The sequence below is a fragment of the Alligator mississippiensis genome, chromosome 3 (genome assembly GCF_030867095.1).
Source record: "Alligator mississippiensis isolate rAllMis1 chromosome 3, rAllMis1, whole genome shotgun sequence".
NCBI classification, from domain to species: Eukaryota; Metazoa; Chordata; order Crocodylia; family Alligatoridae; genus Alligator; species Alligator mississippiensis.
Window position 1 is genome coordinate 54,415,467 of NC_081826.1, and position 14,361 is coordinate 54,429,827.

The following is a 14,361-nucleotide window of genomic DNA, read 5'->3' on the forward strand; positions in this document are numbered from 1 at the left end:
TTGGCAGGAAAATCTGCTATATAGAGTGAGTGGTTCTCTATTTCTCTTCCCACTTCAGCTGGGCCAGTAATTCCCCAAATATGTGCCCCATCCATCTCTAGAACGGGAAGAGAGAAATATTCTGCAGGTTCCATTTTTCTCCTGTCTTGACATTTAGATCCTTAACTGTGAGACTACTGAGGTTTTGCTGATTTCTGTGCCATGCAATGGAGCAAAACTCAGGTGCATTTGTCTCTATGATACGATCAGAGAGCTGGATCAACTGTATTAAAAATTGCCTTTTTGCCAATGAATAGAGCAACACTAATAATAACCTTGGAGGAGACAATGTGTTCCAGCCCCATCACCAGATGGGGAGTCCTGCTGTGGTGTTAGCAGATGGAAAGGCAAATCAGGGAAACTGGCCACTCCATATAACAGAAGAAGCATTGTTCATGCTGTGCTCCCTGGGTGGGACCCTCTCCTTCAGCATTACTAATAACAGGATTAAAAAAGACACATTGCTTTTACCATATAACTGACAGCATCAGTGTCAGAAAATATGATCATTGCTCTGAATTCTTTGTGATGTTAAGCATTAGGGACCAGTGCGATTAAATTTCATCCAAATACAAGGCCATTAAGAGGGTTTAATTACATATGATTTCTCTACTGTAATCCAAAGACTAGTAGAATTGTGCCTCCCTTTAGTGTCTAATTTTCATGCTAATATGCTGATTAATGACAGTCATAATGTATAATTGAGCCTAGGGTTTTTGAAGTCTATACATCTGGGGTGTTAGTTAAATAGTCCAAGGCCAATGGACATATATTGTTTGATGTTAGAGATCTGGTTCAATTTTCCATACCATTAAGAAACTCAAATGATGAAGAGCACTTTCTATTTACTTACTAAGAGATGAAAATATAGCACATGTACAACATAAAAATAACAGACTAATAATGATGCACTGTGAGGAAAGTTCTGTATATGGAAAGACAAGTCTATTAATATCCAAAGAGGGTTTCACTGTGAGATGCAAGATTAAGCAAAAAAAAAATCTTTTATGAAGAGAGGGTGGTATTAGGTGAAGATTATTAGGAGAGATGAGAAAGAGGAGGAAAAGAAAGGAAAGAAAGAACATGATAAAAAGGCAGGCATGAAGGGATAAGAATTATGATAAAGAAATGGGGAATCAAAAGCACAAATAAGGAATAATTGGAATGTATGCATTGTTGTAGGCTTTTTCACATGAACTTGACAATTTATTAATGAACGCTGTTCTAATTAACAGTGCAGTCTAATTGCAAACTGGTGTGGAATCAATTAATACTTCATTTTTTAAATAACAATTCTCATCAATTAGTTATATTCCATGTTTATTAAAGTTGTGTTCATTAAAAGTTTATTATGTTGGAAGGGCATGATCTATGATGATTATATCTGATAACTGCTATAGATGGGTAAAAGAGCATGGTACTGACTGAGGAACTGGTACATGAAAATAATTCACCTAGCAAGTTATAGGTGGAGACCATCATTCAAAATGAATGTATTTGTAGGGGGAAGGACCCCAGTGTCTGCAACTGTGGCCAGTTCTTGGATTAATGACATAATTAGGTTTCCTGCGGGAAGAAATGCACACTTTGATCTGTGAAATAACTTGGCCTCTATGGTTTAGATATCCCAGTAAAATATTTGTACAGTATCAGGTTTCTTAATTGCTGTTATTTCATCCCTTTGCTGTCCCTTTGGTTAACCACTTTTCTAAATGGATTAAAAATAAGCGCAAGGTCTGATGATATTAATCAGCATAGCTCTATTGACTCCAAAGGGCCTGATTCTCCTCATACTTACATTTATGCCATTGACTTTGACAATTATTCCTGATGTAGACTAAAGTGGAGTTGGAGGCTTTTTTCTTCTCTAGGAAACAGCTTATGAACTGCTGCAAGCACTTTCAGGCTGTATCACAGGTCCATCTATTTCTATGTTTATTTTTGCCCATATTTTGCAAAATTCTGCAAGATGTGGTCTCTATAGCAAATGATAACATTCAAGATACTCAGAGACAGCTGGACTTGCTTTACTTTCACAAATTTCACACACGAGCCTTTGTGGGGTGCAGTTATTTTGCACATGTCTAGTGAAATATGGGCCTGAAACCAATTTAATTGCCCCAGACAGGATGGATCAGTTGGTATTATAGAGCTGACATAGAGGTCTTTAGCTCTTCTTCAGTGCTACAGGGAAAGGAGGGCATGACAGTAGGGAATGAATAGGGGCTGCCTGTCTGCTTTATGCCAATCTTTCATTGATTTTTTTGGACTCCTGTGACCACTGCAGCCTGGCAGAAGCTTGTATCACTCTCAGATCACTCTACTGTAGCATAAAGGTGTCATACATGGAATGGCACTAAGGGCTGAGTCCAGCACAGATGAATTTTAGATCAGCTTTGCAGCGTGCCCCTGACTTGTGCTTGCTTGCTTTTTTCAGTTAAGAATAATGTTTTAACTTGGGGAAAAATGCTTTATAGCAAATACAGCTTAGGCATATACACTAATGAAACCTGTTCCTAAAGATGATTTATAGGTGTGCAAGTAAGGACTTCTTTGCCCCCTCAATCTGGGTAAAATCCAAATAGCTGGAGAATAGTTGTTTCTGCTTCCTATATATACCCTGGGTGCATCTACACATGGCCATACAGCGCTGTTGTTACTGCGTCGTCATTTAGTACATCCTCTTGGAAGTACTAAATGACGGTGCAGTAACAGCCTGTACTGTGCCGTGCTGGCCATGTAAGGTTATTTTTAGCTGCTACGTTGCTGTAGCAACACACTATAATGAGCTTTGCTATGGTGACATAGCTGTGGTGTCACAGTTTTTACCTGTCAATGCTACATCATTGGAGATGCGCCCCTGTGTTTGCTTTTATCTTATTTGTTGCTAGAAGGTCTAATACCATTTTAGAAAGCATATGACAAACGCCCACACGACTCTGAAATGCTGATTAAGGTTATAAAGGAGAAGGAGAAGATTTTTATTCTATATAGAAGCTTACATAGACTACCCTTGAAACAAAGAACATGAATTTAAACTTTTGTAAGAGTTCCTGTTCGCAGATACCTTATTAAGTAGCCCTGTCTATTAGAACCGGTCAAATTTGTTCCTTTTGCCTAAAAATGTAACAATCAAATAGTTTTTCATTCAACCTCTTTTCATCCTATCTTCCATATTCATTGAAAAAATCTTGCAAGGAGTCTACTGTGAGTCACAGATATCAATGGAAATGATTTCAAAGGGGAAGACATAACTACTGATTTCTTTTAAAGAGGAAAATATACCTTTCTCCTCTCCTCTGCAGCTTCCAGCTTTTTCTGGATCTCCTCACGAGACAGTTCTTTCTTCTTTGGAGAGGCTAAAGTTCGAGGTGCTTCTGAGACAGGCGATGGTGGCTTTAAGATCAATTCAAAGGCCTGGCCAGAGGCACGTTTGTTGATCTGTTTAACTTCCATATCTGTGAAGTAAATTTAACAATGCTAAACCCAACCTTGTGTTCAGGAATGGGGAGACAATATCTATAGTTGTCTAGGAACCAGCAGTATATAGGGGAATTAGCAGAATTGCATTTGGTACCTCAAGCAAAATTGCTGACTAGAGACTGAAAATTGTTCTAGCAAGAGGTACCTTCCCTTTCATTTCAGCATAAGTTGATTCTTTGCCTTTGTTGGGAGCCTGGAAGAGTGCCCTGTGATGCAGACAGACATTAATGTGTCATATGTAGTAGGACTGTGCAAAGCTTAGGTTGCTGATTCAATCTGGCAGAGATTCTGCTCGATTCGGCAGCCAAATCTCTGAATCCGAATCAAATCAGGAGACCCTTTAATCTCTCTGAATTGAATATGAACCACCCCAGGATCCCGGGTAAGGCTGCTGAGGCCAGCCCAGGTGCTGGTCCCAGCCTCCCTTACCCTACCCGGGGCAACGTGCCACGTGCCAGAGCGCACATGTGTTCCCCGGGGACAAGGAGCACTGGCACATATTGTGCTGCTGCCCTTTGTCCCTGGGGAAATGCACGTTCCCACTCATGGGGGCATGCCCCACTTGTCAGGTCATCAGAGAAGCTTACCTTGCAGCTGAAACTTCTCCTGTACCAGTTCTATGGATAAAGAAAGAACATCTATTTCCAGCAATGTCCCCTTAAATTCATTTTTAAAACACTTTCCCCAATGTTTTGTTTAATTCTCTTGGGGTCAAGAGCTCTACAGACCTCATGGGTAGAGTGCTGGTCTGTTTTTTGGGGGTTTTTTGCAGTTGCTATTGAGACCCTCTTCTCTGTAATCCAGAAATGCAACCCTCCAAAAGTCTGTCCAATCACTTGCCATCCTACTGCCTGTCTGCTGGCTCACAGACAAAACACCCTGTTTATATTTATTTAAAAACACAGAGCCTGTGTACTCTGAGCCGCCTAGAGGAAACTCCAAATACACTCTTTTTTAAGAATTCCCTCATTATTTATCACTGAAAAAAACATGTTTTATTTTTTTTCCCCTGAGAATTGCATAAGCCATGAATATTTGTAGTTCTCAGGTGGGAAGGACTTCTTGAGGCACTAAGAACAGTATAATTAATTATAAAATAGCTAGCTTTGAGATTTTAATACATTGTTCTTGGGACCAAACTTTCCCCATAGTGAGTGATAGGCAATCAATACAGGCTAACAGTCAGAGACAGCAAGTGAATTGTTAAATAAGTATTGAGTAAATCACATGAGAAACTGTTAGAGTGAAATAAGTCATTTCCCAGCACTGACAAATTATCTAATAAGTAAGATGATTTCCTGTGAATGTTACTCACCATCATATTTATAGATATTTATGTTGCGAGGTTCAGGATAAAAACAAGAGCAGATCAGAGACAGCATGGACAGCTCCTTCATCTTTTCCTTGTAGGCTGAAATAAGGAATTGTGTTAGCATACCTCAGTTTCCTTATTGTGAGTTTTTAATTTAGGGGATAATTACAGTAGCTGGTACATCTGCTTAGCCATATGCCTGGCAGAACATTTGAATCCCAAACTGAAAGATTTCTCTCAAATGTATGCCATTTCTTCTGAATTTTATCTATTTAACAATAGATACATGTCAGACACATAGTATTCTAGAGACTGTTTTTGATCCCAGGCCTCCTGTTGTATACCATATAGTTTCAGTTTCACATCTGCTACTCTGGTTGTTTCTGGCTTATATAAGATGAGTCGACCTGCTCCAAAATATATTTAATATTAGGGTTGCATTGTTGTGCAGTTAGATGCAAGCGAAGCTCCTCTGATACCTTCAAATGCAACTCTGCAATCAAGATCTATGAAATCCTGCTCATATGTTGCATCATACAAACAGATGCTAAAGATACAAATAAATGTGTTTCTCAGATTAAAAAAAATAAAAACAGATACGGATAAATTATATGGTTCTTAGTAAAATTTCTTTATGCATGTTAGTTCCTGAAACCAAAAAAGCAGTTTTCTACTTTTCAGAAAAAAGCAGCCAAGATTATTGGGGCAGAATGAGACACACACTCTAATCTAGTGTTAGGCCATTAAGGAGTTTAATAATGCTTTTAATGTATAAAATGCAGCAATAGACTTGTTTATAGTCACCAGGCAGGTCAGTAGCAGAAGCAGGGAAGAACCCTGATCTTCTAACTCCTAGCTCCATATCCTATTTGACTAAGCTGTAGGAACATACATTGTAAGAGTTGCAAATTTTCAAACTCTCTATACTGATTTGTATCTTCAGAGAGTTCATCATACAAACATCCTTCAAGTTCATCTTTGTATACAAAAGTGTCTCTCAGCATGAGAAAATACTTAAATTATACATGTAGATACAGGGTATGTAAGCAAATGTTCACATAAGCTCTAAAATATAAACAGTGCTGAAATTCTTATAATAAACATATTGAGACAAATTTAGCCCTGATATTGCTGCATTAAATCAATAAAGCTATGCCAGGGATGAATTTGACTTGTTAGTTTTAAAATAGTAGATGTATAGGAAACTGCCACTCAGTTTGCTTACTCCTTCTGATCTTTTTTTTCTAGAAGGAGCCAAGCATTTTCTATCAGGGTCTGACTGCTTTCAGTTCCTAACAGTAATGACCCCCAGGGCCATGATTGATTCAACAAGTTTCCAGGATTGGATGTCAAATCAGCATGTGGTAGGCTGCTGCTTAGGGTCAACAAGCAGCTTCTGATTGTGTGATGCCAAATAACTCACCCAATGTGTATGCATCTGACTGTATGCCTCATGTTAACTCTTATTGGGCACATCTATACATGTGCTTTACTGTGCAGTAGACTAATTTACTGTGCAGTAAATCATCACTGTCTACACATGCACCACAATTAGGCTGCAGTATATTAATTGACTCTGGTGTAGGATAGTCCTATCAAACACAGGTACTGTCCAATGGTGGCATAAATTACAGCACTTAAATGCATATGTAGATGGTGAAGTTGGAGTTAAATTGCAAATTGCACCAGAGTTTACTGGGACTGACAAATTCTTTTACTTTCTGGAAAAATATCTATAGTGTAAAATAAAACATTTGATGGACAGTAAATTAATTATCTAACACTGGGAAGACTAACTGGATTTATATCAGTTATTGCGTACATTTACAAGTGATTGTTTTGTTTTTGATGGCCAAATGCAATGTAAACAGAATCACTCCTTAGCATACAGTATCATGCATATAATTATTTTACAATTAAAAAGAGCTATGGAAAAGTTACATATTTTAAATTACAAGATAACATTATTCATTTTGGTTTTAATCCAGTGAAGCACTTAAGCACATGCTTAATTTTAAGCACACAAGCAATTATATTGATTTCAATGAAACACTCAGAAGCTTCATGTTAAGAACTCTCATTAATAGTTTGCTGGCTAAAAATACCATCCCGTGTTTCTGTAGAAATAAGTAAGCAACTATGCATTCTGTTGCTTGGATTTCTTCTCCGCCTGGTATATGATATTAAGATTTTGTTAAAGCATTTAAAAAAATCAGGAGAGGTATTAGTTCTTCGAGACTGTTGTCTATAAAACATGGCTTGGGGGAGATAACAAGTTGATCTGCTTTCATTTCTTTCAGCTGCACAAAAAGCACCTTGATAGTGGTTGTCCTATTTCATTCTGGCCACTGACAGAATTAGGATGATATACTGTGCTTTAAAAGCACTAGGCTCTTTTTTCTCTAATGTTATAATTTCTATTTGTCCTAGAAAGTCCTTCAATGTCACTTGTAACTTTACTTGTACAATCCTGCCAAGTTCTGGAAGTTTCTACATCACTAAAAGTAAAACATACAAATAATATAATACAATAAAGGAAAGGCTTCATATCCCTTCTGTCTTAGGTACTTATGTAGTCTCTGTTACTGTGGTATTTGAGTGCTTCACAACCTTTTAAATACATTTCTTCTCTCAATACGTAAGTGAGGTAGGGAACTATTTTTTCCATATCTTTCAGGTAGGGAACTGAGGCCTAGAGGACATGTCTACATGAGATGCTTCATGTGCAGTAGCTTAATGACACTGTGCAGTTGCGTGTCACAGCATGGACAGTGCTAATATGCTAATGCACAGTATTGATAAGGCTACCAGGCAGTAGTGTCACTAAAAAGGTGTTCGCCAGCACTACTGCATAGTAACTCTAGTTACTGCACATTTAGTACTTCATTAAGTACTAAATTAAATGTGCAGTAAGTACTGCACATTAATGAACATATAGATGCTCCCAGAGAGACTACAGCCTTGATCCTCGAAGGTACCTAAGTCCCATTGATTTGGATATAATTTTATTGTGGAAGAGTTTATCTAAAGTGACCCAAATGCCTAATTCTCTAGGCACAGAGATTTCAGTGGGAATTAGGGGCATAAACACCTAAGGGTATCTTTACACGTGCTCCGGGGGGTGGGGGTGCTTGAATTGGGGTGGCTCTCGCTACAGCTGCTCTAATTAAAGTGTCTGTAGCATCTCATGTATTCAGCATCTCATGCTTCAAAATGGCAGCAGGGGCACTTTAACTAAAGCTTGTTCAGTGAGCTTTAGTTAAAGCACCCCCACCACCATTCTGAAGTGCAAGTACATGAGATGCTGAGGTTGCTGGAGAGTGCTGTCCAGCATGCTCCAGTGGATTTGATTAACTGAGTCTGCTCTGATGAGCTGTAATTATAGTGTGTTGGAGCAGATGTCCCACAGGTCTACAGGCCCCCTAAGTGACTTGGTCAGGGTTACACAGGAAGTGTGAGAGAGCAAGAAACTAAATCCAGATTTCCAGTGTCCCAAGCTAGTATTTTAGCCACTGAACCACTCCTTTTCAAAGGGCAGCTTCATAAGACTTATATGTACAGACAGTGTTTGATTTTGCATAAAAAGCAATTACTTTATTTTTTAGATAAAATGACAGACAGGGAACCCCTTTTTGTTCCTCCTTACTGTATTTAAATCAAGACAATTTCTATATGTATTTGAGGAGATCAGAGCTGTCTTGAAATTAGCCTTTCAGCTTGTGCCTGATATAAAAGGTAAAGACTATCCTTTAATTCAGTAGAGTGGAAGGAATAAGTTTAAGTCAATGGTCCTAAAACTAACAGACATATGTTCCTAGGTTGATTCAGTCAGGAAAAGATTGAATGCAAATGCTTCAAGTGTTGTATTTCATAGGCTTGCTACAGATGTTACACTTAACACGTGTTAAGTACACAGAAAGCTCTTTAAAGCTGTAACAGAATAGGTGTTCATGGCCTGTAAAGTTCTCTAAAAATGGCAGACCGTGCTGTAAGTTAACCTTTGATGGACGTGTTACCAGACTAAAGTGCTTTAGGTTACAGGCCTTTTTCAAACATCTGTGCCACATCCAGCACATATTGAGCTAGGCTGCATTCGCTGGCATCCTTGGAGCCTCTTACAGGGTAGTGTGCTTGCCTCAGGCAGAGCTTATCTGCTCTGCCTGCACAGGGCTGGTTATGCTCTCTCAGTTTTCACTGACTCAAGTCAGTGACAGTCTTTGATCCTGGCTAGCTGTGAGCCACAGGCTGGCCAGAAGGGGGTCCCTGCAGCTGACCCAGTGTTGCAGCCCACCTGGAAGAGCTCCTTTTCCCCAGCTGCAGCCAAGTAGCAGCACTGTGTGTTCCCAGTGCCACTTTTTACTGCTCTGGGAACTCTTGTGGGGGGATGAGGGGAAAGGAGCCCCCTTGCCATGGTGAGGCCCAGGCCAGCCCCTAGCAAGACCCCAACTGGGAAGCTTGGGATAAGCCTGCCCAGCTAGGAGGCTCCTTTTCCACCCTCCCCACCAAAGTTCCTGACACAGGGAACTCATACAGCCACGGCTGACTGCAGCTGGGGAAAAGGATCCCCTCTGCTGGGTGTCCCCCCAACCCCCACTTGCTGTCTGGGGTGTCTGGGGGGCTGGGCTGGGCTGTCCTGCAGCAGGGGAGTTCCTTTCCCCCGGGTGCAGCCAGCAACGGCACCATTAGTTTTCTATGCCACTTTTCGCTGTGTTGGGAACTCCCATGGGGGTGGGGTGGGTGGAAAAGGGACGCCCCCCACTGCAAAAGGGGCCAGCCAGGCCCCTAGAAAGACCCAAGCTGGGAAGCTGGAGGGGGGGGGCACTTTGCAGTGGTTTTCCTCCCCACCCCCAGAGTTCCTAGCACAGCAAAAAGCAGCACAGGGAACTCGTGCTCTTGGTGCTCACTGAAGCTTGGGGAAGGGAGCCCTCCCCATTATGAGGCCCCCCCTACCCCCAAGCTTGCTGACTAGGGTCTGGGGGGGTGGGGGGGGGCGGGTCTAGGACTAGGCCAGGCTAGGTTTGCACTGCAAGGGCAGATCCCTTCAAAAAGATGTTTTGAGTTTTGAAGCAGCCAGCAGCCACGTGGTGGGAGACAGGGGAGAACCAAGGCTGCGCTCCCAGCGGCTCCAGGCTCAGCCAGGCGTGGAGTGCAGCCCTGGCTGTCCCTGCCTCCCGTGGCTGGGCTGCGGGAAGCTGTTCACAGTGCAGGGGAAGGGAACTGAGTCCCGGCTCAGTTCCCCTTCCCAGCGCTGCAGTCAGGCTGGAGAAGGGAACTAAGCTCAATCACTCAGTTTCCCTCCCCAGCCCTATGATCGGAATGGGAAGGTAACTCACCCAGTTGGGCTGAGTTCCCCACTCCAATGGTCACGCTGGGGTTGGGAACTCAGCCCAGCTGGGCTGAGTTCCTTTCCCCAGCCCTATGGTGGCGCTCAGTTCAGCCCCAGTTCCCTTCCCTGATCGATCCCAGTACTGGGAAGGGGAACTGAGTGATGGGGTTCAGTTCCCTTCCCTAACTCCCCGGTCCCAGGCTGCATCCCTCCTTTATCTGGAAGGCAGATGGGGGCCTGCAACCCCAGGAGGACTGGCATAGCCCCTGCAGCCCTCCTGGGGTTGGGGCCCAATCTGCCTGCCGGATGAGAGAGGCTGTTTCAAGCTTCCCCATTATAGCCTATGGGTGAAACATTGAAACAGCCCTGGAACAGCATCACTGTTTTGATTAAATGAAATGGCACAGCAATTTTGAATTGAAATGAAATTCAAAACGAAACACTGTTCCATCGACACCTCGAAACGCAAGTAGAAATGGAATGGTGCCATTTCGCACAGCCCTAATAACTAAGCTCTTTTGTGCTTCATGTTTCATCAGTTTTAATTTTCACAGAATAGATAGGAATTTAGATATTAATTAATATATTGCCAGGCAAAATGCTCTTTCAATAATAAGAGGAGGTGGGGAAGGAGAACCGAGCATTTAGTACTGTAAGGTTAGTACTACTGCTGCTACTCCTAAAAAAAGCTTAAGGTTTAAATTTTTTTTTTCATTCTTTTTTTTCATTACCTTTTTTTGATGCCATAATTGAGAGGTACCTTTATGTTTGTTTCTTTATTCTGACCACAACTAAGGAATCTTTTCCATGATTGTACACTTTTACAATTTGTACTCAGGCCTCCATATAGGTCCTCATTTCCTACCATCACATTCTAAATTCAGACTACAGAAGATGATTGATACAACCAACATTTACTTATTCACATGACTTCTCCTTTTGTAAATGCCAATTGTCCTCTGTGATTCCCCTTAATGACTGTGATTAGCTATCAGCATCTGGATGAGGCTTTTTAACTATATGATTTTATTGTTTAAAATCAGGTGTCAACTGAAATGTCCAGGCACAAAAGCAATGTCTCTTATTGCTGATTCTTTTAAAACATGTAAAGAAAATCATGATTGTAGCAAACCATGTTTTCTGGCATCAGTTTTACTGGTTCGCTAAGTATATGGCTCCTTGTGCAGTCACATAGATTGCATATAATTGCATTAACTACTGCAGTAAATGAAGGAAAGCAAATTATGTTAATTTTTTATTAAAATAAACTTTGATAAGGAAATGACTAGTAAAGACAGTATTGATTAATGAGGGCAACAGCATATTCTCAAGCTCCTAGTTTTAGTTACAGTACAGAAAGACTTTAAGGCTAGGTTCAGGTGTTACACTTGATGCACTTTAAATGCACAGAAAGTGTTTACAGTCATAAAACAGACATTCATGGTATATAAAGCACTTTAAAAATGGCAGATTCCACTCATAGTTAACCCAGGATGGATGTGTACTAACCTAAAGTGGTTTCTGTTACAGTGCCTTATCAAACATCCATGCCAGAGCCCATTGAGGATTAACTAAGAGTGCGATCACTGCCATCCTAAGTGGCATTGTTCAGGACTGCATTCTAGCCTTGGGCAGAACTCATTTACTCCGCTCCAGTGCTGGGCTGGCCCCCCTACCCTGGCTGTCACTGACCTGAATCAGTGACAGCCTCTAATCCTAGTACCACATGCAGCCTGGCAGGGGGAAGAGTGGTGCAGGGAAGCAGGGTTTCTGTTCCTGCAACTGCCCCATCCCTATGGCACACTGCAGCCTGGTCAGGGAGAGGTGGTGGGGGAAGGAATCCAGGGTCTCTCTTTCTTCGACCAACCCAGGCTGGGATGTGGCATGCCACTGCTTGGCATGGGGGAGGGAAGGGGAGTTGTGGGGCAAAGGCTTTGGGGCCTGTGTCCCCACAGCAGCCCCAGCCAGCCCTGGCTTCACCCAGAGCCCTTCCCTTCCAGCAGACTTGGCTGGGCCATGCTACACTACAACTGTTGCAGTGCAACTGCCTAAGGGTTGAAGGTTGGGGAGAAGGGAGCCCATACCATGTGGACCTGGGTTACTCCCCTGAGTCCTCAGCCAGCAAGTTGTGGGGGGATCCTTATGGTGGGTTGGGGGAGGCGGGGGCACTCCATGGTCATCCTTGCATCGCCATGTTCCAGGTGAATTAGGCCATCAGCAGAACTATCTTGGCTCAGGGATGCCATCCAGGGAATTCACTCAGTAAGGAAACCCTCTATTGCAGTCTTCATGATTTGTCCACCTTGGTATTACCCTGACCATGCTAGACTCCTCTTTTCCATTAAGTTTTCTTCAATGGATAATTCCCCTTACCACCATTCTGTTTAAGAACATGTTTAATATTTCTAAGGCATCTATGATTTGGTTTGATTTTTAATACTTTAAAGTATTTTGGCTGCTCTGCCCAAAGCTGTGTGCTTTCAAAATTAATCATGTTAGTAGAAAAAGATGCAGTGTTTTTATTGTGAGTTTCATGATATATCATGTTTTTCTTTATTCCTGGACTCACGTGATTATGTGAGAATCTCTTTTAGCATTCTTTTTTTTAAATAAGAGTTCTTGCCTTTGTGATTGAGGAGTTTAGAAACATAACATGACATGAATTTCAAATGTATTACTTTCTAATCTCATAATTTTAAGATAATCTTATGATTTTTATGGGTCTGACATGTTTTTGAATGTCTGGAGATGGCACTGTGGAAAATGGATCAAGCCAAACTATAGTTAAATGTTCTGTTACTTGGCCACCCATCTAACTGGCTGCAGTTTCCTTGAGCTATGGAGTTAGGGCTATCAAAGGGATAAGATTTCATATTTCATAGATTTCATAGACATTAGGGCTGGAAGGGACCTCGGAAGATCATCGAGTCCAGCCCCCCGCCCAAAGGGCAGGAAGTCAGCTGGGGTCATAGGATCCCAGCAAGATAAGCATCCAGTTTCATCTTGAAGGTGTTCAATGAAGGCGCTTGAACAACCTCTGGTGGCAGGCTGTTCCAGACCTTGGGGGCTCGGACAGTAAAGAGATTCTTCCTTATGTCCAGCCTGAAACGATCTTGTAGTAGTTTGTGACCATTCAACCTCGTCATCCCTTGGGGCGCTCTGGTAAACAAACGTTCCCCCAGATACTGGTGGTCACCCCTGATAAACTTGTAGGTGGCCATCAGATCACCCCTGAGCCTGCGCTTTTCCAGGCTAAAGAGCCCCAGGGCTCTCAGCCTATCATCGTAGGGTCTGCTTCCCTGACCTCTGATCATGCGCGTGGCTCTTCTCTGGACTCTCTCAAGCTTCTCCACATCCTTTTTGAATTGTGGAGCCCAAAACTGGACGCAGTACTCCAGCTGTGGCCTCACTAAGGCCAAGTACAGGGGGAGAATGACGTCCCGGGATTTGCTTGAGAAGCATCTATGGATGCAAGCCAGCGTTTTGGTCGCTTTACTAGCCGCAGCATCGCATTGCAGGCTCATGTTCATCTTGTGGTCAATGATGACCCCCAAGTCTCTTTCTTCCATAGTGCTAGCCAACACAGCACTGCTGAGCCTATAAGGATGCTGTGGGTTTTTTTTCCCAAGGTGGAGAACCTTGCATTTATTGGCGTTGAACACCATCAGATTCTCGTCCGCCCACTTGCTGAGCCTGTCCAGGTCAGCCTGGATCACCTGCCTGTCTTCTGGTGTGGATGCTTTGCCCCAAAGTTTGGTGTCATCGGTGAACTTGGCCAGTCCGCTTCTGACTCCAGTGTCCACATCATTAATGAAGATGTTGAACAGTATGGGTCCAAGGACAGAGCCCTGGGGGACCCCACTGGTCACAGGACACCACGATGAGTGACTTCCATCAATTACTACCCTCTGGGTCTGACCCCGGAGCCAATTTTCCAGCCAGTGGATCGTGGAGGACCCAAGGCGACAATTGGCCAGTTTCTCCAAGAGACGATCATGGGACACCAGATCGAAGGCTTTTTTGAAGTCAAGATATATGACATCAATCTCATCTCCCTTGTCCAGGTGATAGGTCACCTGGTCGTAGAAGGAAATGAGATTGGTCAAGCAAGACCTACCCGCAACAAACCCATGCTGGCTATCCCTTAAGATGTTGGCGTCAGCCAGTCCATTAAGGATGGCCTCCTTAATAAACTTTTCTA

The 14,361-nt window shown here is 42.5% G+C and overlaps 1 protein-coding gene across 1 annotated transcript in view; it reads right to left on the reverse strand.

Annotated features, from left to right (window-relative positions):
* STMN2 (stathmin 2) overlaps positions 1–14,361 on the reverse strand; it is a 68,240-nt gene that overhangs the window by 23,244 nt on the left and 30,635 nt on the right. Inside the window, exons 2-3 of the mRNA XM_006275968.4 lie at positions 4,838–4,933; positions 3,325–3,497 (exon numbers count right to left, since the gene is read on the reverse strand). Of these exons, the coding sequence (XP_006276030.1) occupies positions 3,325–3,497; positions 4,838–4,933 (269 nt within the window). The remainder of the gene's footprint in view (positions 1–3,324; positions 3,498–4,837; positions 4,934–14,361) is intronic.